The following is a 26,971-nucleotide window of genomic DNA, read 5'->3' on the forward strand; positions in this document are numbered from 1 at the left end:
GCTTGATACTGCCACTCTCGAATCATGTTTAATGTTCAGCTTGGATCTATGCTTTGTTTTCAGTGAGACAACAGCAGAAAACCCCATCTCACAGAGATAGGGCATGGCAAACAGAAGCAGAATGTCCACAGCTCTGTCCTATGAGTGGAAACAAAACCAAAAACAAAGCACCAGAAGCACACCGGCCAAAAACAACAAGGGCACAAGAGTCCGAGACCCAGCTTCAGGAGGGCGACCATGAACCCGGCAGAACAGGAGCGAATGGCGAAGCGGTTCAGGCGGCCGCCCCGGAGGTCGACAGCAAAACAAAACAGAGGACAAAAGTTCGGGAGGCTGACCAGGAGGCCAACGGTCCAGCAGTCCAAAATCCCGGAGTTCCGGGGGCCGACCCGAAGGTTGAGAGCACAGCAGGTCAGAGATCAAAAGGTCAGGGGGCCGACCAGGAGGCCAACGGTCCAGCAGGCCAAAACCCATGAGTTCCGGGGGCCGACCCGAAGGTCGAGAGCACAGCAGGTCAGAGATCAAAAGGTCAGGGGGCCGACCAGGAGGCCAACGGTCCAGCAGGCCAAAAACCCATGAGTTCCGGGGGCCGACCCGGAGGCCGAGAGCACAGCAGGCCAGAGATCAAAAGTTCAGGGGGCCGACCCGGACGGCAATGATGTCCAGCAGACGGCCCGGAAAGCGGCCGGCGATCCCGAGGGGCAAAATGAGGCTTGGGCGATAGCAACACAACCGCAGAACCAGGCGAGGCTGACACAGAAACTGAGGCCGAAGCTGGACCAGGCGGAGGCGAAGCAAGAACAAAAGCCAAGGCTGGAACTGACGATAGCGACACAGGCGCCGAGGCCGAAGCCGGGTCAGGCGAAACACAGGCCGAAGCCGGACCAGACGAACCAGAAGCAGAAGCCGAGGCCGGACCAGGCGAGGCAGCAGCAGGGGCCGGACCAGGCGAGGCAGCAACTGAGACTAAGGCCGGACCAGGCGAAGCACAGGCCGAAGCTGGTGAGGATGATGACGCTGCGGCAGGAGAGGATGATGAAGCTGCGGCAGGAGAGGATGATGAAGCTGCGGCAGGAGGCTGGACGGGCTCCTTGGGCCCTCCAGCTGACGAGGCAGGAGGCTGGACAGGCTCCTTGGGCCCTCCAGCTGACGAGGCAGGAGGCTGTGTAAGTTGCAGCCACACACAGTCTATAGTGGGCGACATGAGTTTGTATGAGTTCTCAGACTGAGGTGTGGCAGAACCAGGTGAGGCGTCGTCCTCAGGTTGAGGCGCAGAAGCAGCAAGCGGTAGCGCGGCAGGTGGTGGTCCTGCAGGCGGCGGCACGGGAGCCGCAGGTGGTGGCGCTGCAACCACAGGTGGTGGCTGGGCGGGCTCCTCGGGCCCCCCAGCTGACGTGGTAGGAGGTTGTGTAAATTGAAGCCACACACAGTCTAAAGTGGGTGGAATGAGTTTATACAAGTCCTCAGACTGAGGTATAGCAGAACTAGGCGAGGTGTCGTCCTCAGGCTTAGTCGCAAAAGCAGCAGGCAGTAGCGCAGCAGGTGGTGGTCCTGCAGCCGCAAGTGATGAAGCAGAAGGTGGCCGGACGGGCCCCTCGGGCCCTCCAGCAGACGAAACATGAAGCTGGCTGGGTTCTCCCAAACCTCCAGCAAACGAGACGTGAGGCCGGACGGGCTCCCCGGGCCCTCCAGCTGACACTGAAATAGGCTGCACAAGCTGCACCTCCGTCTCCGGCTCCAAACCGGCCTGGATAGCAGTCCCACAGCAACTTAGCTGAGCCTGATGGCTAGCATTTCCAGTGAAAACAGTCTCATCATAGCCGGGCTCATGACCCGGAAAGGCAGTGTCCGTTCCAATAATCTCCGGAGAAAAAACATGAGCCAAGATATAGTCACTCACTTGTGTTCGTGGTGTGGAGCGTCGATGGCGCGCACGCCGCTTTTTCTTGAAAGTGGAAGACGGCGGTGCAATAGGCGGAAGTCCCTGGTAACTCCGAGGTCCCCCGAGAGCCAGTCGAGAACCCCGGAAAGAGGGCTCATGCTCCGGAATGAGCCATGGCTTCCACCGGAGCTCCTCCAATAGAGCGCAGTATATCGACTGACGCTCGTCGTGATCTAAATCAACGGTGTCCAGCGCTTCCTCGCGCTGGACCGTGGCAGGAGTATGGCGAGACTGTGATGAGGGCGTGGAAACTGGTGAGCTGAGAGGTGGTGACGCTGTGGCGAATCTCAGCGAACCGACACGAACACACTCAGGTTCCGGAGGCAGCAATGGAGATGACTGATTGTGGGGTTGTTGTGACTGGTGGGTGCTGGAAGCCATTTCCTGACTCGACAGTTCCTGGGCCTGCAGCATCTCCTTTATCCTGGTAAAGGCAGCAACTATGGCAGGTGAGTCCGGGAGCTGGAGAAGGCGGGGATCCCTCTCCATAATAGCTTCAGCAACGTTAACCATCACCAGCTTGCTCTTCAAATCGGGCGCTGTAAAGATGCGGTCGAGGATCGCTTGGATACGAGCCGTCTCCTCCAGACACTCGACGAGAGCTGCATCCGCTGGGTCCATACTGGTCGGGTCGTTCTGTCACGGCGGGGTGCGCCGATGTGTGTGGAAACAGGACCCAAAAGCAGATGATGACGAGTAGTTGAAAGTTTGAGCAGAAAAGTGATCCTTTATTAGACGGCAGGAGTAAACCAGGAAACCAAAGTAAACTGACAAAACACTAAGAAACAAAACACTAAACGGTACTGAGACCAAAACCTAAACTATGACTGTGATGGAAAATAACCAGCAAATACTATGACTAAGACTAATGATGAATAACAGATGAAAACCATAACTAAGACCGAGGTCAAAATAAACAGAACCAGGCTAGAACTAGGGCAGAATAAACAGACGACCCGACAATGGCATGAAGAAAACAAAAGGCTTAAATACAGACATGAGGTGATCAGGGGAAGTGGAAACATATGGGGAAACAGCTGACAGCCATAAACCTAATGACAGGACCAGGAGAGAAAAGCTAAATACAATTAACAGAGAACACATGACATTGTCAGAATAAAACAGGAAATACTAAAACTAAACATGACAACACAACTTAACAGACCTAATACGTGATGAATAAATACCAAACCCCAAAACATAGAAAACCCAGGAACAATAACCAATAACTGCCTAAACTAAAGGCAAAATAGGAAATAACACAAAAACTAATAACATATCAAAAAATACAAAGAAAACTCAGAGTGCTGGGTCGGAGACCCAGCCTGTGACACATTAAGCTTTTTAAGTATATCGATGAGATAGGCCAGCTTCATCAGAAAGACTTCATCATTAAACTGGCTTGCAACTTCATGCATGCCTTCCTCCTATAAAATCATCAGAATTTCCTCTCTGAGCTCAAAGACTCGTGTCAACACTTTACCTCACTAAAGCCACCTTACCTCACTGTGAAACAAAACAGCTACATGCTCAGCTCCAATGTCTTCACAAAGTACGGTAAACTGTTGTGCGCTGAGGGGTCTTGTTTTCATGAAATTCACCACAGCAACAACGTTGCTTAAAACAGTCTTGAGTTCGGGGTTAATCTGCCTCGATGCGAGGGGTTCTCTGTGTACCAGGCAGCGTGTCCATTGCGCATTTGGTGAGACTTTTTTGATAAGTGCGCCCAACCCCTTCTTTTTCCCTGCCATAGTTTGTCCACCATCCATGCAAATTCTCACACAGTTGTCCGATTGAAGGTCATGTTCTGTAAGATAACAGTCAAGAAGCTTGAAGAGCTCATCAGCTGTCACTCTACTTGAGACATACTTGCAAAAAAGCAAATCCTCACACAGAGACTCTGACATGACAAAGCACACATAAGCAATTAACAGACAGTCTTTGTTGCTGTCTGTAGCCTACTTGTAATGCAAAAAGTCTGTCCTTCAGGGCATCAATGAGTTGTTCTTCAGTGTCACATGAAATATCACATAAACAAACAACAAAATCGCCAATGAGCAAGCACTTGGCAACAGTGGGGAGGAAAAACTCCTTTTTAACGGGGAGAAACCTCCGACAGAACCAGGCTCAGGAAGGGGTGGCCACCTGTCGGGACCGAGTGGAGTTAAAATATTCAATGACATTATATAAACATTATATACACATTTTTTTTAAATAAAGCCTTTAAACTCTCAGTGCCCCCTCCTTCTGAAAGGGACTGCTTACAGAGCAGGTATGAATGGTGCCTGAGTAGACATACACAACTCACAACTTCCTGGCTCTCATGACTCCTCTGCAGAGGGTTTCCCTAAGAAGTGGTGGCCTCGTGGGGGGTGTTGGGGAACGGGGAGCTGTGCCTCACTGCCCTTCCCCTCTCAGAGAAACCCTTCTACAGAGGAGTGGACAGAGCCAGGAGCTTGTGAGCTGTGTATGTCCTGGTGAGCCTCCACCTTTTACAGGTGGGTGCAGCCTGGACTGCCTAGAGACAGACCAGACCAGCTGCACCACACAGACACTTCAAATCGCATCTGCTGACAAAAAATAGATAGATAGATCCATCCATCCATTCATCAGGAACTGCTTACAGAGCAAGTATGAGTGATGTCTGAGTGGCATCATTCAAGAGATTCTCACTCATAATGATTTTGTTCATATATAAGCTAAGACATGTAGAAAAACTTTCATATTTAGTAAAAGATATTTATTAACACTATCTAATTACCAGCATATTTTCTGAGTGTTACTCAATGTCTATAGGCACTGGGATCTTGGTGGTTGCCTAGGGTACAAAATGTCATCTATGTTTTGTTTGTTTTAATTCAGTTTCATTTCACAGATGTTAATAGAGGTTTACTAACTCTATGATATCCAAATTGAAAAATCTGTATGGATTTAGCATAATATATTAATCATTCATTGGAATAATCCAAATATGCAAACTAAATATCACATATTTGTTTGTAAGGAGCCCTTGAATGTTTTCAAAGGTGCCTACTAAAAATTAAATGTAGGGGTGGGTTTAAAAAAATGATTTTCCGATTCAAATCGATTTTAGCTTGAATAACACAATATCGATTCATTAAATCCTGAATTGATTTTTAAATATAAATGTATTTTGCCAGAAACGTCAGAATCTCAGGTTAAAGCTCACAAAACTTTTTCAACAACCACCAAACAACTAAAACAGCAAATGAGAGCAGGTAAATGGACTGCGCACAAAGATGTAAACACAAAGCGCGGACCCGACGTCTCACGAGTCTCACAAGTGTCAGTACTGATAAATGATCAGAATTATACTATTTCTGGCTGTCTAAGTCAAAGTGTGCATCACTTTAGTTCAAAGAACCAGCCAGATTTACTGTGAAGACTGGGTGGGGGGAGGGTAACTGAGTTTATTTGGGTACCAGCACACTGGTAAGGGGGGAGGTGGAATGGCACACATGGGGCTAAACAGGTACTACAACAATGTGTGGAGGTGACACTTGGTAAAATAGGAAGAAAAAAACCTCCTAATCATGTTGAAAATGAAAAAGAAGTGGCCGCACAGTAGAACAGGGAAGATAAAGTATACAAGAGAGTAGGGCCAAGCAAGGCAACTGGAAGAAATAGAAAAAAGGAAGTCATTTTTTCTAGGCTAATAATAGGTCTGGAATAAGTTCAGCCACACGACCATTAGGAAAACATGATTCAGAGCAATGTGTAAAATGCAGGAGTGCAGCATGTGTTACTGAAATGTAATGGATACAGACAGCTGCTGTAGACCTCTCAAGTCATGGTCCTCAGACATAAACAAATACCAAATCAGTCAAGGAATGCAGCCGTGCTGAACTCTTCACATTTTAATTGTGAACGCGTGAAATCCTTCAGTACAGAATGACAGTCATTAACAATAATGCACTTTGAACAGCATATTTAAACTGTAAAACAGAAAACAGCATCAACACAGAAAGCAGCTTGTATGAATGCAAACATTTCTTTTTATTATGACAACACAAAGTAAAGACTTTTTAGTGAGCTTAACCCTCATCCTGTCTCACAGGTTTCGGAACAGAGGCTCGCAGTATGAGCATGCTACAGGTTGTGCATCTGACGGATGTTCAGGGTATCCCGCAGCATTAGGTCACGTAGTCGCCAAAGTGCATCTGCCATTGTCTTGTGGGCGCCCTTACTCTTCAGCCAGTGGGACGGCAGTCTGCTCTCTTGCTCTTTTGTCAAACGCACATCTTGTTTTTGAACTGAAATTGCAAAGACATTAAATCAAAGATGAATATGAAAAAAGTACAATTAAACAAAATATTGGTATTCATGGATAAGAAATACGCGCAGTATGTGGAGATATTTCTACTACTGTAACTACCTTTCTATGTAGGCTGAATGACTAACTATTGAAGTATAAAATGAACCTGAGAGAGCTTGGTCCCACTTGCTAACAGTTGAGGATTCTGCTGTAAGGCCCTCGATGTATCTCAGGTAAGCCTCAGAGTGGAGCACCCGCTGATTTTTGGCAGGCGGGGACACAAACACTGGGGTGGATGGCTGCTGCAGTGCAGGTTGTCCCATCTGAGCCTGACCAGGGTACGGTGGTGGAGCCTGCTGTCCTGGGCCAACCAAACCCATCTAAACATAACAATGCAAGAACTCCATTATTTCTCTGATTCAAACTATAATTCAGCTCAATTCCACTCAATTTCTTTATACAGCCCAATATCACATGTGGAGGTTGAAAGGGTTTTACAAGCAGGAAAAAAATATAAAAAGGACATTCACATTACATTTGATCATCATCAGTACTGACATGTATACAAAGCTATAAAATATTGGCAGCTGCCACTGCTACCCCTCCTAGTAGATGCAAGTATGGTATAAATTTGATAAACCTAGGTGACTTCCTTCTTGAATTATTGTATTTACAAGATTTTCAGAAAGGTTGACCTCTGACCTTAAGATCAAGGTCACCAGAATTCGAACTTGTCCAAAATTATTAGTAGATATACCTGTGGTATCAATTCCAAACTCCTACGTCATCTCGTTCACGATTTAGCGGATCCACAAACTCTGAGGTGTAAAAATGCAAATGGTATAAAGGTACACTTTCTTGGAGGGAGCTAAATAAAGTGCAAACATTAAAGAAGTTTTTCAGGTACTCTGTATTGAAATTGTTTGATGTAAACTTTAAACCAATGACCTGATGATTTCCAGGCTTATATCCAAAACACACATCTGCATCAAGGTTGCAAACTATACCTAGACACAAATCTTATATACAGTTTTAAGGGATTTCTTTTTCAGAGCCCAACTGATTACCTGAGATCCATGAACACTTCCTGCTCCAGGTCCACCTACTCCATTGATACCTGTGAAGATATTAATCCATGACAAATTGGAGCCAGCCAAGTGCTACTGGTTTATATTCCAAATACTATGTTAAAAATACAATACTAGAAATTAACCGGTGTTTTTAGCAATTTCAGAAATGCCAATCGTTAAAAAGATGATCACATGTGGATTTATTAGCATCATAATCAAGGTTATGTTAACACATTACCATCAGGTCTGTTGGTAATGAGCTGCATAAATACCCAAGTCCTTGATGAGACTATGCGCTCTCAGCTGTCTAGTCATCAACTTAAGGACCTCAGCCTATTGGTACAGGTAGCCCCTCCAGCAAGTCAGATTGGTAGACAGGAAGCAACTGCTTGACAGGTGGTGTGGCTATGACAGCACTCTTACCAAAGTATGGTATTCCAGGGAACCCAGGCATAACGCGCAGGAGATGTTGGGGAAAGACAGGCACCCCCATGTGATGTGGTGGTATGCCAGTCATACTAACCATGCCTTCAACATGTCCTTGCAGGGGCATCATAGCTGACCTATATGCACCCATCCTACCTTCTTAGGAAGGAACAGTAGTAACACAAAACAGCAACATGCATTAGTCAAACATGCATTCACTACCAGGCATGCAGTTATATGTTACTATATATAAATGAATGGAAAAGGTCACACAAATGGGAAATGTGCATGAAATCGTTTTAGTGTATGTGCAGCATGGCCAAGCATTCATTTTACCGTATAAACCCTTAAATGGTGTATACCACCCTTTCATGTGTAGGACACTCCATGACCCAATTGAAATGCAGATTCTACGATTTTTATTATGTGTCTGGGTGATGCATAATGGGTGTTATGCACAATTTAAGTTTATGAATTAGGTGAAATAATGTTAGAGGCAATATAAAAGGAAATCACAGCAAAATGAAAACAAAAAATTGAAGATGTGAGTAATTCTAGCAGTTAAGCTTCTTATTCCAGTCTTGTAGTGTGCACTGGGGATCCATCTGCATCTATGAGGGGTTACCTGACACAGGCGTCATGCTGGGATTTAGCATCCCCATGGGGGTTGGGGGAGGCACCACCCCCATCAGTGCCCCTACTGGGGTACCTGCTCTAGGGGACGTCTGATGCTGGGCCCTCTCACGTTCCTGTTGCTCAGCCACTTTTGCTGCTCGCTCTGAAACACAAGAAATATAAGTATAAGGTGTTAACTTTATCATTCACAATTCGTGAGCCATAAATAAGTGGATTGATAGATTCAATCAGTCAATCCATCAATCAATCTCTATGCTATCAACTGAATAGGAATATCAAATAAAAATACTCACCTTCATACTCTGCTTTCCTGGAACTGTCCAGGTTCCTCCACTCTGTGCCAACAAGGCGGCTCAACTCCCCAAAGGAAAAGTCTGGGTGCCGAGCTTTTATCACCGCTCGCATCTCACTGCTGAACAGTATGTAACCGCTCATGTTGATCTTCCTCTTTGAGCCTTCCTTCTTTGAAAGCCCTTTTATGGACTTTGGTGTGGACTGTAACCAATCAAAGGGGAATAATCCGTAAAAATACCGCACAATTATTATTGCTCAAAATTATTTAAAATAATTACTTTCATACTAACCTGCGGAGGAGTGTAAGGCATGATATCCATGTCACTAGACATGGAAGACTGCATCTGTGGAAGAGTCTGGTCCCCTAGCTCGCCATCATCATCCCCAAGATCCTCTAGCTCTTCATCAGTCATGTCAGCAAACTTAGCTTCCAGTTCCTCAATTTTCCTATCTAACAGAGGGGATGGCTCCTTCTGGGGTACTATAAGCTTCCTGTAAAAGACATTCAGTGTAATTTATTCTTCTTTTCCAAATAAATTCTTCAGTTAGGAAAAGCTTGTTAATTGATTTAAGTTCTCCTTTCAGTAACTCAAATACATACACGGATGGCAGTAGAAAATTAAAGCACACACAGAAATGAAAACCATCCAGTATGAAAAGATCAGCTGTCTCTATGCAAACTATGCCAGTCTTTAAAACAGTTTGGACCAATAAAACATTTATTACTTAGCTCTTTAACACTTAATAGCTGAGACGTCTTGATTTTTCACCAACCAACAATGATAGGCATACATAGCCTACAGACTGTTCACCTAAAATAGTAGATTTCATCTTCCAGCACCTTCCCAGAGAGTGAGAAGCGCTTCAGACCTTTGAATTTCTTCATCTGCTTCTCACTCTCAATGTAGCGGCTCTCACAGAGCAGAACATTCTCTTCAGGCACTTCAGTCGGCCGACATGACAAATAGTCTTTGAAGGACGACACGACACACTTTCCTGTGAAATGAGAACAGATTTGATTAATGCTTTTAAGGATTCTTCTGATAATGTTATCATCATAAAGTAGTACACAAAGCTGACGGTGTTCTGTTTAGGGTACCTATGATGCAGGTCATGGGACAAGTCTCCTCCAGGTTGCTGAGGAACACTTCCTTCTTATAGAACATCTTTGTGGGTTCGTGCTCTGTTTCTTCAGGATGAATAAAGATGGGACCAAAAAAGTAACCCGCTCCATCGCGCATCCACATTTTCTCAATCCTGTTCAATAAAAAATATAAAAGACGCTGTTTTTTAAGCATTTGATTAACTATGATCAGCATACAAACAATAGAGTTTCAATTATTATAACTGCAGGGAAGCATGAGGCATATTCCAAATGGCAGTTTGGAAAAAGCAAAATTGAATTGTAAGCACATCTTTATAACTAAGCAAAAATATTAGTATTATAATATATTATAATACTAAGTTTTGTCTGTCATAACAGAAATGCTGACGCAACTTTCACAGGAGCAGCTACGCTACCTGCCAACTCGATGGGGCACAAGTCCATGAGAAGCGATGTAAACGAAGTCTGCTACTTTAAGCCACAGGTTGTTGTAGCAGAGTTGCTCGTAGTACTGACACCCTGGCTCCCCATTGGTCACATCCAATGGCACATCTTCCCTTTCCTGCAGACACAAATCATTTTGCTGACAGCGAGACTTATATGCACACTACCAGTTTTTATAGAAGCAGTCAAATCGCTATTTACCTTGTCTATTATACCATTTGTAATCTTGCTTTCATCTGCAATCTCTGGTGGCTTCTCCTCTTGTTTCTGGGCAAAAATGGATGCCACACGGACTACAGGAAGGGGTACCTCTCTGGGAACAAACCGGACAGAGCTCAAGGGCATCGTCCACATCTTGATCTTTTTGAAGGACTTGGACTTGGCAGAGTAACGGGACTCACAGACATAAACATCCTCCGCTCTGAAGCCTTCAGGATGAAGCTTGAAGTATTCCTTCAATGAAAAACACATTTAAAACAATAAACAAAACAAAAAATGGCCATAAAACAAAACCTATTATTAATCTAAAAAGAACAAAAAAGCAGTGAATTACCTTCACAAACATGACCACACATTTTCCCATAATCTTGCTGACAGGAGCTTTGTTATAATAGTCACTCTTAAAAACTTCCTTCTCCAGGAATTTCCTTGTAGCCAGATGAAATGTTTCATTTGGCCTATAGAACCAGCAGCCATACAGCCACTTTTCCCCTGTGTGTATAAGCGGTAGAAAAACTTACTCAGTTTTACTGCCTGAAAATATCAATATGATTTTTTGTTTTAATGACAAAACAATTTAGTTAGTGTTAAGAGACTGACCGGTGTTGTCTTGCCAAAGACGCTCAATGTAGATTATATGGGGCTGGAGGTTAGGCTCCGCAGGCTCCACGTACACGTAGTCGCCCACATGGTACATACTGTCCTTGAAGCTGCAGTCCTGACTGTATGTGCGCTGTAGGCCCGACTGCCATGATCCTCCAACAGGATCCTCCCTCTTCTCTGCTTCTGTGAATTCACCACATATTCAGCAAAACAAGGCTATATGCACAGATGCATGGTAGTCTATGATAGCACTTTTTATGGACTTTTAGTTTTAATACATAAAGTGTTTGACATGTTTGACATAATACCGATTTTCTCCTCTTCTCTCTTAATTTTGTCTTCTTCAAACTCCTTAGGGAGCTTCTCTTTCTTCTCCTTTTCGACATCACTATGCAGATGCTTAGAAGTATAGCTGAGCGCTGGGGACATCAAGATCTCTCCGTTCTTACACAGTTCATCTCTGATACGTATGAAGAACTGCTGCAGCTCCACAGCATCTTCAAAGATCTCTGAGTCTGTCCTGTAATGAACAAATGGTGTAACACTAACTTCTGCTTCTTTTAATAATAAGCACTGATTTGGTTTTGTGTACAATGTTCAGCAATACTTTACCGATTCAGTCTTCTGGCCTTCTCCAACACTTCAAACATGTGGTCCTGAAATACATCCAACCTCTTGTAATGGCCTCGATCCACATTATTTCTGATAATCTCAAAATTGAGCGATGGCTTCTCTGGGTTAGCGGGATCAACAGCTGGGATCTCAGCGAGTGAATCGCTGTAACAACGTCCCTCATCATCTTGGTGGCCGAGCACAGAAACAAAGAGGCTGCGAATGAGTTCCTGGATGAGGCGAGGCACATCGGGGACATGGGCATCCTCTCCTCCCTCCAGGTCACGCCTCGTCTCTAACAGCACCCTGTGCAGCAATAGAGCGTCGCGGTAAATCAGAGACTCTGGCTCATTGTAAGTGCAGGCGTTGTTGAACATGAGCACCAAGTCCTCAACCAGAGCATCTACATCCTGGTACTTGTTAGCCAACATGTGGCTCCTGATCTTCTCCATGTCCACAGGTTTCTTGATGGCAATGTAATAGTCAGGCAGCTCAGCACGAGAAGGCAACCGCAGGAAGATCGTGCTGAGACGACGGCCCCGCTTATCAGTGTAGTTCTTGACAGCTTCGTACAGTTCATGCAGTTTCTGCTGTAGAGGTGTTAAATACTTTGACTTCTTTAGAGTAATGCTGTTCTTTCCTGCAACAGAAGTAGGAACATTTCTAATTCTTGACAGATAAGAAATTTACATACTTGCATATATTGTTTGATTATGTTACTTGAGTGACATACTTATTTTCAACTTTGGGGACATCATGTCATCATCATCAGTTGCTGGGCCAAGCTCTTTGCGCTTGTCTTTCATGATCTTCTCTAGGACGTCTGCATCGTTGTAAACCTACAGATACAGAAGTTCAGGGTAGACCCCCTCTAGGTTCAATCTCTGTGTCAAACAAGCCAACTTTCCTTTGATTGGCTGCCCCTTGCAAACAAAAGATTTGAAGTGGCTCCGCTGACAGAACTGCATGGCTTAGATGATGATATCAAAGATATCTGGTCTTAATAAATAAAGTCTGAGCTTCAAGCTCATAGGTGTGTGTATATGATTGATAATAATTAAAAGCTCAAAGGAGACCTTTGAGCTTTTAATTTTTGTCATACTATCTACTCTAATAGTGAAAGAAGGACTTGTCTTCAGGAACAAGAAACAAATCAGCTTCTTTAACTTTAGAAAATATAGAACAAATAACTGGGATCTCTAAAATGTATCAAAAAAAGGGAGGCGCATCAAACCTGAGAGCCTTCCTCATTGTAGTGTCGCGCATTGCGGAACATCAGCTTCATATCTTCCAGCATTGAGTCTTCGGTAAGGTACTTGTCTGAGCGGATATTGTGCTCTATGGTCCTCAGGTCCATTGGTTCCAGGATGACTTTGTAGTAGTCGGGATAGTCCTTCTTCGAAGGCTTGACCATGAAGAGGTCACACAATCTGCGACCAGTGCCAGCTTCTCGCGCCTCATTCACAGCAGCAAAGAGAGCTTTCATCCTGTTTTTCTTCGTATTCTTCTTGTGACTAGAAGCCAGAGAGAAACCACCAAAGAACTGTCACACAGGTATCACTTTCCCAAGAAATGACCAACTTTAGAGAATTCAACAAGTACGTGACAAAGTGCACCTTTTTCTTTTTGTGCTACTGGTGTCAGAGGTGGCAGAGGAGAGCATGCTGTCGCCATCATCATCATCTCTCTGTAAAAGCTCCTTTCTCTTCATCTAGGTGAAAGGTGATAAAAACAATCCGGAGTTACAATAATTCTTTAACAAAAAAAAAACAACAAAACAAAACACCACAAAACTGGCAGAAAGGTGTAATCTTTAATAATCCATAAAGGAGCTCTTTTTTAAAGAGAATGTCCAAGCAAATCCAACATAGACGCACAACTACAAGGAACAGGCAGGCACTGACCTGCTGAATATGCTGAAGTTTTAGAGCACGCTTGTAGATGGAAGAGTGAGGAACGTTGTAGCGCTTGGCATTCTCAAACATCAATGTCAGATCTGAGTCGATGTGCTCAACACTCTCATACTCGTTGTTTTTCATCTTGTTCCTGTGGGGAATTATGGGCTCTCACATTTGGGAAGGAGGGCACAGGAAAACTGAACTGTACAGTGAGTGTGTTTGATGCCACATTTTCCCACATAAGATAAAAAAGACAGGATGCAGGTGAAAAAAAAAATAAAACAAATCATTGATGAAAACATTGAAGAACAAATGAGGAACAAAACGAGCTGATATTTGCCAATATAAGAAAATGAAGTTTTCTTTCTTGATTTCTTTAAATTGTGAACTACAAATAATTTTGCCAAAATTAAAAAAAAAACAAGTTTAAGAGCATGAAAACAGCACTATGAAAACACAGTTCTGTCATACTTGATCTGATGAAGGCAGATGGGCTGACTAATCTGGTGGTAGTAGTCTGGGTAGTCTTTCCTGGACGGTAGCTGCAGGAAAGGCTCAGAAATCAGCTGGCCCTGGCTGTTCCTGGCACCGCGCACAGCTTCATACAGCTGGAAGATGGGATTACTCATGTCCATGTTAGAGGTCATACTCTCTGCCTCTGATTCTCCCTCATCATAGTGGACAGACCCTGTCAAACACAGGAGATAAATGGCTAATGGCTAATCTCTGTTACAACACCGTAAAGAGCAACTTAATCAACATCCAACAGTTTAACAATGAGATGATGATGTACCGGAGAGTATGCCTTCCTCATCACTTTCATACTGAAGAGCCATGGTGATAGCTGAGAGGCGGTCTCCCTGTGCAGATCTTCTATTCCTTGCAAAGACAGACAGAAAAATTTAAAGAGCCGAGTCAAAACCACACAGTTAACACAACTTCTCTCTACATTATTCCAGGTGTTAAGTACCTGATACGAATGCTGGACTTGATTGGCTCTCCGTGTTCTATCTCTGACTTCTTTTGTGCAAAAATCTTTTTAATGGTGTTTGCATCCTGCAAGACAACAGCAAGTCACAAGTTAGTGTCTTGGACACCAGCAATAGCCTGTATCGTGCTTTCAGATGCACCCTGACCTTAAACACCTGTGATCCAGGCTCATTGTAGGTTTTGGCATTCTTGACCAACAAGTCTATGTCCTTAGCCATGGCATTGACACTCCTGTAATGGCCCAACTAAAAGCAAAAGTATTGGTTGGACATTTCATTAAGAAAATATTTAAAAACACTAAATCAGAATTTAACAGGAAAATATAAGCGTACCTGAATCTTTTGAGCGATGATTTTCAGATCTATTGGTTCCTTAATGATGGCATAATAATCTGGGTATTGCTAAATGAAAAGGGCAAACTGCAAATCAAACTAAACAAACGTATTTTATGTTTCATTTTACAAGTCATACTCGAGGTTCTCGTACCATTTTGGAGGGAAGCTTCTGGAACAGCTCGCTGACAAGGCGACCAGTGGGCTCAGTGTACGACACCACAGCATCAAGGAGCTGCTCAAGGACTTCTTTCAAACAGGTAGGTGCACTCTGATATGCAAGTATTTACATGAGTCAAGCAGCAAAATACAGTATCATCTTTAGTCATGTCAGCTGTAGACCGTATTCTCTTTACTGACACAGTAAAAGATGGCTTTTAGATCTGTTACTGCTGGGACTGAGTTTAAAAGTCCTTAAAACAGATGAGCTAAATGTTTCACATGACAGAACTGCAACTGCAATATCTTCAGAAAAATTTAAAGTCCTATCCGGTCGCTACTTCTTCTGCAAAGATCAGTGTTAGTATCTTGGTATAAAGTTTACATAATGCATTAAAATTTAATCACACTTTCTATTAAAAAAATTTGTAATTCATGATTAATTTTCTCATTATTACTACACATAAAAGTGATCAGCTTTATTAACAAATTAACCCCTGGAGAAATCTTGCTGTTTAAAGAGCACAATGGCATTAATTGATCATTATCATTTTAACTGTAGGCTGCAGTCAGAAAACAAAGCAACGACCTGTTACTCTGTTGCTGCATTTATTGGTTAGTTTGCTTGTGTGACTCATATTTTAACACAGCAACCTCATGTTTGTAGATTTTTGGTTTTGGTCTTTTGGTGGGTTTAGCGCTGGTAAAATATTAAAAATAGCTGTGACGGTAAGTAAAGCAAATCAAATAACCTGAGTATAAACTTCAAATAGCCCAAATCAAACTTTTCTGTTTGCCAATCCCATGGAAAACTGAAAACCCAGTGAAATACTTCATACATATGCAAGTGTGGAATAGTGCAAAGAATGGGACACTCCAGTTGTTGCAGGGCTAATATGGCTAACATAATTTTTAGCTTTGATCAAAACTACACTAACTAGAGCTGTAGTAAAAATGCAACTGAGGGTTAGCTTTGCTGATTACTAACAAAATACAGAGAGATGATTCAATGCTGATTCTGGCCAGTAGATGGCTTATACTGAAGAATAACAATGTATCCCTAAAATGCACCTCATCTTCGGTAGATCCTCCAGGGTTGTCTTGTGCATCATATCCATCTTCATCATCTTCATCATATTCCCCTCGCTGAACAAACTCATTTTTGGTGCGCAGGTAAAGGTCCCACAGTTTGCAGGCTGCTCTGTATTCTGGACTGTCCGACTACATTAGGGCAAGACAAATTAATTTTATGTTCATACTCTGGACCTTACACTTCCTTTACAAATATGTTAAACCATTTAGAGTAGAAATATCTATTTGTTACCTTATAATAAGTCTTTGCATTGTTGAATAAAAGTTGAAAGTCACTAGTTAGTTGTTCAACATCATCGTACTCCTCCATCTTTAATTTTTGCTGGATCTTCATCATGTCAATAGGCTGAGACACCACGTGGTAATAGTCTGGCTGATTCCTGTAGGAAAATTAGACTTTTTTTGTAATGTTTGTATTCAACTTCACATTTTGGGATTGCTATTATAGGATTTTAATAATGTAAGTATATCTAATGATCACTCATCCCTCTCATCACCTCCTTTTCGGGGCTCTAATGAAGAGCTCACACAACATCCTCCCCTGGTCATCCTTGTAATCTCTGATTGTGTTGTATAGTTCGTGGCATACAGCGATCTGTAAGGCAAAATTTAAACACTTAAAAACACCCACACCCTTTTCATCATTAAATACTTACGGTCAGTGTGGCACTATAATTCTCACAGTTCATTTTTTAAGAAATGGTAACTGAAATTTGTAAAATTACAGGATCCACAGTAGGAATGTTTGAGGTCCTTCTCCTCTTTCTCCCAAATGAAGGCACTAACGATGAAGCCTGGCTATCGTCAAAATCTCCTCCACTCACACTGCTAGAGGGAGACGTCGCCCTTCTCCTTTTCAAGGCCATGACGAACCCCTGAGAAGACAAAGTCCAATTAAGTAACAGCATTTGGGAAATAATGCACAGAAATAACAGAGCTATACTCAGTTGTACTGTATCAGAAGCAGATGATTAGATTGTCACTCATGAAAATTATAAACTGATATTATGAAGTCAAAAGATTTGCCAGCTGTTCACGGCGGTGCTGCTGTGACTTTCCTTGGAGTCAAAAGGGATGAACATAAAATAACAATTTGACGTGTGATTTCCTATACCTACAGATAACGTGGTCTCAAAATCTCACTAAGATGATTTCATGTATTAAACATAAAGTTGCCTTAAGGTTTAGAACTGGTCTCTTCCCCTTCTTGACAGATCCTCTCATCCTTAAGCGCAACATGCACTGCAAATGGCATGAAAAGGGCAGAAAATAAACAAAGAAATCAGGCTCGAAGCATACAGTGTGGCTCTCGTTTTCTTGATTTAACAAGAAAATGCAGGTTTCTCAAGTATTCTGGATTTCTGGCATACACTTTCACTTTGAAAAACTAGCAATAAATGATGTTACTTCTCGTTATAGTAAAAGCAATTAAGTATTTAGTTAAAGGAGTCTCAGTAAAATCAAGAACGTCAGTGAAAACAATTTCCGCAAACCCTTTGTTGTACACACAACCACACTGTATGACTAATAGTTATGAAAATGATTAAAAATCTAAGCAAGTAAAGCTTAAATGAGTATGAGAATGGGGAGCATGAGAGACTCCCACTGAAATGATCCACTGTCACTCCGCGGGGGTTCAGCAATAGTTATTAGTATTAGTTACAGTAGTTCAGTTAGTAGTTACTAATCTTATTCCCAACTCAAAGTTCTTCCTCAAACCCACATTTTTTCCTTTACACATGCACTCAACAGGCACTTTATTAGGTACATCTCGCTAGTACTAGGCTGGCCTCCCTTTTGCCTTCAGAAATACAATAATTCTTTGTGACGTCGATCTAACAATGTGCTGGAAACATTCCTCTGAGATTTTGGCCCATATTGACATGATAGCATCACATAGTTGCTGCAGATTTATGGGCTGTATATCCATAATACCAATATGCCGTTCTACCACATCGCAAAGGTCCTTTATTCAATCAAGATCTGGTGACTGTGGCGACCATTTCAGTGCACTGTCATTTTCAAGAAACCGGTTTTGTGACATTGCACATTATCCTGCTGGAAGCAGGCATCAGAAGATGGATGCACTATGGTCATAAAGGGATGGACATGGTCAGAAACATTACTCAGGTAGGTTGTGGTATTTAGGCGATGCTCAGTTTAAGAAGGGGTTGAAGTGGGTCAAGAAAATATCACCGGCCTCATTACAACACCACAATCAGGCTTAACCATGAATATAAGGCATGGTGATTTGACAAGGTTCAACGTGATTTGCATTTAGAGATGATCTTCTGCATACCTTGGTTGTAATGAGTGGTTATTTGAGTTATCTTTCCCTTCCTATCAGCTCAAAGCTATTCTCCTCTACCCTCTGGCATCAACGAGGCATTTTTATCCAGAGAATTGCCCGCACTGGATATTTTTCCTTTTTCGGATCATTCTCTGTAAATCCCTAAAGATGGTTGGGTAAATCCCAGTAGATCAGCAGTTTCTGAAACAGCCAGTCTTGCACCAACAAACATACCATGTTCAAAGTAATTAAATCACCTTTTTTCACCCAATTCTGATGCACGGTTTGAACTTCAGCTGGTCATCCTGATTACGTCTACTTGATCTTTGCATTATTGAATAAACTGCAGTCCCATGTGATTTGCTGATTGTATATTAGTTATATTAACAAGGACTTGGACAGTTTTATGTAATAAAGAGGTTAGTGAGTGTATGTTCACGTAGGGTGTACTTGATACCCATCATCTAACTGACATTCACACCCATTTAAAACCAACGACTGCGTGTAGACTGTGTACCCAGAAGAAGCCCACACAGTTGCAGGCAGAACATGCAAACCAGCCTGTAGAATCCAAACCCATCTCTAAAATACCGCATCACTGTACCCCAAGTCAATATAGCCCATAGCTTACATTTTATTTAATACATACATATCCATTTAAAGTGTGGATTCTGAAATACACACATTTTGTCTTCTTATGTTTACTTTTATATTATACATGACATTTTTACATTATACAGGAGTATTCTTTAATGTACAGAAAGTGAGGATGCTCAACTGTTAATTCTTGTACCAACGCTAATGTGTAAAATGACAAAGTACCAAATGATCAGTATTATTGTTGTCATTCATTCCTCTTTGTGAAACAGCCAAAGTAGGATTTATGCAGCACCATAGGTGAACACTGGCCACTGCTCTCAGTAAATGTAATGCAGATTTTTGGCTGCTATATCCCTGTAGAAAAGCAGTAGTAGTAGAAAGCTTAGTCTGCCTCTTAAACTAACTGTACCCATTTACAGAGTAAACAGCAGTGATCCTCATACATATGTGATATCAAACAATAGGCCTAACGCAGAAATGTCAATAACTGTAATAAAAAATATACTATTGGCACTGTGTACAGTGGAAGGAGGACCAAAAAGGCACGTTGGAGCCTTAAATGATGAATTTAAAGGTATTTAACATATACTTTCGGGAGAGGAGAACTAGGAAAATGAAGGTGTTTAAAAAATAAAATAAAAATAAACAAACCCTCTGCTCTCCTAGTAGGTTTTAAGTACCTTATTTTACGTTGTTAAATGCTGCAGCTCACTGCTTTCACCTCGAATGACATTTCGCTTAGTGCGCGGCAATGATGCTGGTATGTCTGGAGGTCTGACTCGCCAAGAATGTTAACAGCTCTCCCTTAATGCTCCCCAGCAGCTGCGCACAGGCTGCCGTCCAGCGTGCACACATCAGCAGCCTAGCATGCAGAACGGCAGCTGTCCACACACCTGAGTGTCTGTCACTCAGCGTGGACAGGTACGCACCTCGGAGCAGCTAGCCTTAGCTACAGTTAACGGTTAGCCTTAACGTTACCTGGTGGGTTAAAGCCTAGACAAAGGCATCACTGTAACGACGACTAACGTTACAAAGCTACCGTTATGTGCACCGACGACACTTGTATAAGGAGAGAAAAAACATACACACACGTTTTACAACTTGACATGGCTGTGTGCTTACCTTTTGTGAACACGACAGCACTACACCCACAAAATCTTAACCATCAAGTAAGCCAATCACTTATCGATTTTAGGTAGGGGGACAGAACTGTAACGTTCTCGCCAATGTAACCTTTATTTCCGTTTGCTTACCTTCACAATAAAAGCGCAGATGGATTTGACGTAGTTATACATGCGCATTTACATTATTGTAATTTCTTTTCTTCTCTTGTCACTTTACTGTGGGGTTTGTTCGATAAGGAGTTGACATAAAAGGGACTACTTTAGTATATATAAACTGTCCCATGCCAGAATTATAAATAAAAAAGGGTCAAACTGGACTTGAAAAGGAGCGCAAATGGACTTCCGGTTAGTTCAAAATTATTTTACTAACTTTTACTGCGCCATTAAAACCTCATTGTTGTTAGTCAAAAAACCTATTGAGCTGTCAGACTTACCTAAACTGTAACTCCAGTTACATTAAGCAGTAACTTTCCACGTATTAGCCCATGTTTGTGCCATATTCACACAAACTCATTTTGCCACATTCAGTCAAGAAAAACAATGGTAAATGGACTGGTTCTTATATAGCGCTTTTCTACTCTACCTGAGCACTCAAGCTCTTTATACAACATTCCTCATTTACCTATTCATAAATTTTTTTCTATGCTTTCTTTCTTTCTTTCTTTCTTTCTTTCTTTCTTTCTTTCTTTCAATCATTCATTCATTCATTTATTTATTTATTTATACTCCAATGGATGGATCGGATAAGAACTTGGAGTTAGAATCTGGCCGCGGATATTTGGCATGCAGACTGGAGCAGCCAGTTAAACCATTGAACCACAAACCTTCTGATTAGTAGATGACCGGCTCTACCTCCAATGGATATTACATCCATAATGTTATGTCATGGCTTTTTCTTCTTCGTTTACTTTTTTTTTTGCAGTATTTGCACATGAAGTTTAAAAATGCTTTAAAATATATCAACAATGTTTTCTTCCTCTTTTGGCTGCAACCAGTGGTCACCACAGTGAATCATCAGCCTCCACCCTCACCCTATCCCTAGCGTTCTCTTTGACAACCAACCCTCTGAATGTCCTCCATCACTAAATCCATGAATGGCATGTTAAATGGCATATTTAACATCTTTTGTCCAATATCTCCACCGTCCCCGGTGAGAACGTCCAAGCCTTCTCAGTCTTGCCTCTCTACCTTTCTCTCCAAACTGCTCAGCCTGAGCTGTCAGTTGTGGTCACTCCCGATAAAAGTCTTAGCATCTTCAGCTTTTCCACCTCCAGCTCAGCCTCCTGTTTGATAAGAGATGGCAAAAAACAATAGGATCTTGGAGGACATGGGAATTATGTGAAATAGCAGAAGGGGGTCTGATGTCCTCCCAATCCTGAAGACCTGAAAAAAAGGGAAAATATATGTAACATAATTTATACATCAAATTAAGTTCTGAATGTAGCTGGCCAAATAGTCATGCCATAGTCACATATGACTTGTGGCACAGAATTTATCTTCTAAAGCCCCAGAAAACAGGACAATATCAGATTTCTTGGGCAATAAGAGGGCACTGGGGAAACCTGTCACCCAGCTTGAAATCCTTTTATTGAAAGATTCACTAATATGAACATTGATCTTGTTGTGTGACAATGAAGTAGTTATTCTCAATTCTTCTACTGTGATATTTAGAAAGAGGAATCTCAACTATTGGATAGATTGTGGTAGACAGATACCCCTTCAAGATAAGTTTGTGGTCCTCTGTCTTTGCATCTCGTTCCATCATTAGGTGAATATTTTAATAGAATTGCTAATGATGAAATAGCTGTGTTACTAGACGATATTAGGATGGCAGACATTCACATTTTTTTGATGGTTTAAATGTAATGTTTAAACTTGCTTTATTTTTCAAAGAGCTAATAGTGCTACACTCATATTAACTGGAAAAAACAATGCTAATCCTGTAATAAATTATAAAACAGTAAATATGCTGTAAATAATAATAATAATAATAATAATAATAATAATAATAATAATAATAATAATAATAATACCTTAAGTTATTGTAGAAATTCCAAGTTTTACAGTGAACAATGAACCTATCAGCGGATACAATGCCATCTACAAAAGGCAGTGATCAGGTTTATTTTATCTTTATGATCAAAACCAGATGGCGTGATGAAAAGCTGAAGAGCTTTAAAGCAGTTCAGTTAGCTTTGATGTTCCTGTTGACTCGGCACGAGCATTACAAAAGTGAAATAAACATCAAAATAGGCTATCTGCCGAATTGCGAATCTAGAAGTTCGTATCTGTAGCTAGCTGTATCAGCCTGGGAATGAAAAAATGTAATAAAAGAAAAGATTAACTCACGGACTGATTTGTCTGTAACTAACATACTAACTAACTGACATGGGAGTTCACATCAAAGTACAGGCTGGAATTATGTCTTATTTTTCGGAAGAAAGAAGCTACAACAAAAACTTGTTTCTGCCACAGGGAGAAAAAAGGCATCAGCATTATTTGCCATCCATAAGTTATAAATATGAGTTATCATCAAAAAAATTTCTAACACTGAAACGAATAAAAACTCAAAGTAAATGAGCAAACGCACTCCGAAAATTAACTGAAACTAAACAGCGTTCAAAACAAAAAGTTAAAACGAAATAAATAAAAACATAAAAACATGATATAGAAATACAAAACTATAGTAACTGCAGGTGGCAGTGCTGTATTACGTTACAGCATTAAACCTTTGAAGAGGCCGCATAAGCCTAATAATACTGCAGAGGGCAGTAACATGTCTGGAACTGTGCATGCGGCCAAAAAGAAGAAGAAGAAGAAGAAGAAGAAAAAGCTACACCAGACAGGAAGTGTTTGCTAATAGTCCCATGTGTTGCGCTTCTCCCGGTCATTCATTCGCGAAACGAAAAAATTACGGACTCGTTTTTCATGCATTCAGGCTTAATCGTGTTTTTAGGAACCGACTGTGTACTATTAATGATAGTAATAATATTTTCCAAATAAACTAAAGACAAAGCCTGCAGCATTTCTGCAGTAGCATTAGCTAGCTAACGCAGGAGTTGTGTTGTAGAAGTTTAGGAAATCTCATCAACATTTAAAGTGCGGTTTCTGGATGAATAGTTCCGTGGATACTAGCATGACCAAGGAAAACCGGTGGGACATACCCCCCAATGCTCCAGCGTGCATGGAGAGGCACCTGTGCGCGGCACAATACAGAGCAGGTAGGGAAAAGGAGCGCTAGCTGAAGGTTAACGTGTAAACACGTGGAGCCGCTAGTTGGTTATTATTAGTGTGTTTACATTTGTGCTAAACTGTTCAAGTCCTACGTTGGAAATGTTAAATAAATAACATTTTATGTTGAATACTAGTCAGAGTAATCTTAACTGGCAGGCGATGAATGAAAATATAGATATTTGAAGGGTTTTCTCGTTGGGTTTTCTCCACAGATGGCACCCTGCTACTTGGTGCCTCCAGCCTCTCTGGCAGAAGCTGGCAGGGATCTGTTTGGATCTACAGCGACCCTGACCAGGCCCCCAGTGAGGGATTCTGCAAAGCTGGTGTGCAGACTGAGGCTGGTGTCACAGATGTCAAATGGGTGTCAGAGAAGGGAATTATTGTTGCGTCAGATTCAGGTAATGAAATGTTTTTTATGGCAGATGAATCAAGCACACACTTGAGGCTTGTATGAAACTGGCCTCATTTTTCTGTGCAGGTGCCTTGGAGCTCTGGGAACTAGCAGAGGATGAATGTCTACTGGTTAATCGCTTTACCAAGCATGATCATGACCATATTGTCACCACAGTAAGCCCCGTGGTTGGAGCAACCGCTGCAGTCACTGGCAGCATGGACTGCAGGTTAGACTTGTTTTACATGAACATACATACACCATTCCACCTGTCACAACAGAGCAGAAGCAATGTTAATTGCTTTTGTTTCAAACTTTGGCTTAATTAATTTTTGAGTTGTCATCCCTTAAAGTGCATCTTTGCTTATTATTACAGAATTAAAGTCTGGGATCTAAGTCAGGAAACGGTTGTCACTACCTACAATGGTAAGCATCATCTTAACAGTTCTTCATACAGAAATGCACAAAACTTACAAAAATGCTTTTTTCCCCTCAATGTGGAAAAATAAAAGCAAAGAATGTTTATTTTTGGTAGCATTCCTGTATGTATAGATTTTAGATTAATTAATTTACCAAGGGTTTTTTTTCTATTGCTGACATTACCAGACTATCCCAGTGTCATATTCCTATTGACTCTTTGGAACGATTAATTGCTGAAGGAAAGTTTTATATTAAAATGGTTTTAAAAAGCCAAAAATGTCATAAATGTCATTGATGTGAAAAGTTTAACTCAACAGTTCTTGGGTTTTTTCTTCCGCCAGTGCACACACAGCCAGTCACTTGTGTTGCCTGCAGTCCTACAGATGAGTCTCTGTTTCTCTCCTGTAGCCAAGTAAGATACTAATCAGCATGTTGTTTGCATTTTTGTCAGTGAGGTTTATTTTTTGGACCACAGAGCTGCAATCATTCAGATAAACTAAACTACTTCTTCTTCTCACCCCTTCTTTAGGACGGCCGTGTGTTGTTGTGGGACAGGAGGAAGCCCAACAAACCTGCATCAAGAATAGGTAAGCTACGTCACCAAGCTTTGATAACCACTTTTGCCAAACACTACTGCAAGAATAGTCGAGATTTGGAAGAGCTCCACAGGAAATGAAGTATGACAGAGAGTAAAATTTGTTCCAAAACAAACAGTTATGTTTACATATTTATGCCAGTACACACACTATGCAGCAGTCATTCACTCTGCAAATGTATATGTGCTAAAATAGGAGTATATACTAATACCTAGCAGGTAGAGACTATTGCACCTGCAATGGAGTTGATTCCTCCAAATACGCAGCCATTACCAAAGTAATCAATCCAAATCCAGAGCCTTAACTTTTCCCCCACATTTGGAGACTTTATCTGTCCTCCGAATGATGGATTTTGACACCTCCAAACCCATAAAGATGTGATTTCAGGACCATTATAGTAGTTTTCAGGTTTGTCCAGGAGTGGCTGCAGAGGCAGAAACCACCCTCACTAACTTTAGATCCAGATCCCATCATTTAGTACTATAAGCAGGCCTGAAATATGACAGAAACCTCTCAGTTCACAAAAGAGCTTTAAGGGTTACTTTCAAGGGGTAAAGAGTTATATAGAGTGCCTAATTACCTAATTAGCTACCTAGTGTTTGATTTTTGTCTGGATGATTAAAGAAGGAATTTGTCTTATTGTTCCTGGAATCTGTTTATAGGCTCTCTTGGAAATATGTCAGTGTCTATGCTGTACAGGATGTCCTGTGTAAGTAATGACAGATGGCAAGCGCATTCTCAGTTTCTGTTTTTGTTTTGCCTCAGATGTAGAGTCACCTAGCTGCTCCCCTACTTCTCTAGCTTGGCACCCTCACCACAGAAGCACCATTGCTTTTGGTAAGACGCTGCACTTGGTCACATTTGATTAAAAGCTGAGTTTAATTGAGAAAAAGTTGATTTCCTTTTTTTCTTTCACTCTCATCGTGTCTCAGGCGATGAGCTCGGCAGGGTGACTGTGAAAGATTTCCTGGGATCGGAGCCGTCTCAGGTGGAGAACGTTCACAGCCGTAGAGTTAATGGGCTGGCCTTCTCCACACACAGGTAAATGTAAAGTGTGTCACGATCTCACCTTTGGCTTTATTGCTCTTTTACAAAATTCTGACGTCTTCCTTTTCTTCCCAGCACACCCTTGCTAGCCTCTGTTAGTGATGACTGTAGCGTTGCTGTTATGGACTCTGAACTGCGAGAAATGTGAGTGCTTGTACTTCATGCTGAAAGCATTTAGTTTGTTGTATTATTAAAAACACTAATCACATATTTGTTTGTAGACTCCGAGACCGGCGGCACCAGGACTATGTCAAAGGTGTGAGCTGGCTTCACAATGGCTCCTCCACCCTCACAACAGTAGGCTGGGATCATCTTGTGCTTCACCATAAAGTGGGTCCAGCTGATGGCATTCCCAGTTCCTCTTCTTAGACCGATCAGTTGGAAATGCACTGAAGGAAAGCACTGTTTTCCCCTCACTACTCTCCCCTCATTCCTGAGGTGTCATTTTGCAGAAATGAAAATCTATTGAAAGCTCTCACCTTAATTTAGCCCCCAAAAACCGCACAATATTGGGAATTCTGCTCTCCTAGTCATGGTTTTTGTGCATTACTAACATAGAGAGCATAAAATGGACCTAGTTACATAGTGATGAGCGTTTCTGCTGTCCCCATCTTGGTTGTAAAAAATGGACATTCTACAGAGGGGCAGGTCTGATCTAAAATGCTTAGTCATTGGCTAGTGACGCGATTGACACGTCGTTAGCCACTAAGTGAGCTATTGAAGGGTATAGGAGGAATTCTGTAGGAGAGTCTTTTTGCAACTGCAGCTTTCGCCCTTAGGTGGTCTTCACATCAAATGTAGGCTTATAGCACTTTGACTTCATTTGATTAATTTTTCTGACCAGATAGCTGCGTCCATATTTTTATTCTCTCTATGACTACTAATCACAGCCTCACTATCCACTTCTTTCATACTGTATAGTTTGTCTTTGTGTAACTGCATCAAAGCAGCACATTTGTATTGCAGAATTTTACATTAAAGGTAACTTAATGTTATCAGTGGCATCATTTGGTGTGTTCTTTGTGTTTACTGAGATCAGATATGATAAACTGTTACTACTGTGAGGTAGTGGGAATAAGAGGAGTTTTCAAGGATACACAAAGTGCAGTCAATAAGTTCCTCTTCCCCGAAAAGCCATAAACCTCAACCCCCTCCTTCAAGGTCATGTCCT

The 26,971-nt window shown here is 41.8% G+C and overlaps 2 protein-coding genes across 4 annotated transcripts; one reads left to right on the plus strand and one right to left on the minus strand.

Moving 5' to 3' along the window:
* Positions 1-5,805: 5,805 nt before the first annotated feature.
* Positions 5,806-20,243, minus strand: LOC146709622 (protein polybromo-1-like). 3 transcript variants are annotated; one of them, XM_085456668.1, is made up of 30 exons: positions 20,111-20,243; positions 16,923-16,973; positions 16,596-16,693; positions 16,331-16,478; positions 16,078-16,227; positions 15,002-15,118; positions 14,848-14,916; positions 14,662-14,760; positions 14,496-14,581; positions 14,319-14,404; positions 13,997-14,213; positions 13,532-13,673; positions 13,244-13,338; positions 12,862-13,141; positions 12,361-12,466; positions 11,628-12,267; positions 11,324-11,535; positions 11,013-11,198; positions 10,747-10,904; positions 10,395-10,646; positions 10,166-10,311; positions 9,744-9,901; positions 9,457-9,640; positions 8,935-9,136; positions 8,644-8,845; positions 8,340-8,492; positions 7,712-7,873; positions 7,286-7,335; positions 6,385-6,598; positions 5,806-6,216 (listed from the first exon to the last, which is right to left on the minus strand). In XM_085456668.1, the coding sequence occupies exons 2-30, from the start codon at positions 16,962-16,964 to the stop codon at positions 6,053-6,055; spliced, it is 4,818 nt and encodes a 1,605-aa protein (XP_085312794.1). In that variant the 5' UTR covers positions 16,965-16,973; positions 20,111-20,243; the 3' UTR covers positions 5,806-6,052. The 3 variants fall into 3 exon arrangements, with proteins under 3 accessions (XP_085312794.1, XP_085312793.1, XP_085312792.1); XM_085456667.1 differs by having other exon boundaries at positions 7,712-7,870; positions 16,824-16,973; XM_085456666.1 differs by having other exon boundaries at positions 16,824-16,973.
* A 2,676-nt stretch (positions 20,244-22,919) lies between these two features.
* Positions 22,920-26,804, plus strand: wdr77 (WD repeat domain 77). The gene is made up of 10 exons (XM_085456669.1): positions 22,920-23,333; positions 23,559-23,744; positions 23,825-23,966; positions 24,114-24,163; positions 24,499-24,569; positions 24,687-24,744; positions 25,519-25,590; positions 25,686-25,794; positions 25,876-25,944; positions 26,022-26,804. Exons 1-10 carry the CDS (start codon positions 23,225-23,227, stop codon positions 26,167-26,169), a joined length of 1,014 nt encoding a protein of 337 aa, XP_085312795.1. The 5' UTR covers positions 22,920-23,224; the 3' UTR covers positions 26,170-26,804.
* Positions 26,805-26,971: the final 167 nt, after the last annotated feature.

The sequence above is a fragment of the Copadichromis virginalis genome, linkage group LG5 (assembly GCF_057382275.1).
Source record: "Copadichromis virginalis isolate Kocher_CV1m ecotype Utaka linkage group LG5, C_Virginalis_male_GT1.1, whole genome shotgun sequence".
In the NCBI taxonomy this organism is placed as follows: domain Eukaryota; kingdom Metazoa; phylum Chordata; class Actinopteri; order Cichliformes; family Cichlidae; genus Copadichromis; species Copadichromis virginalis.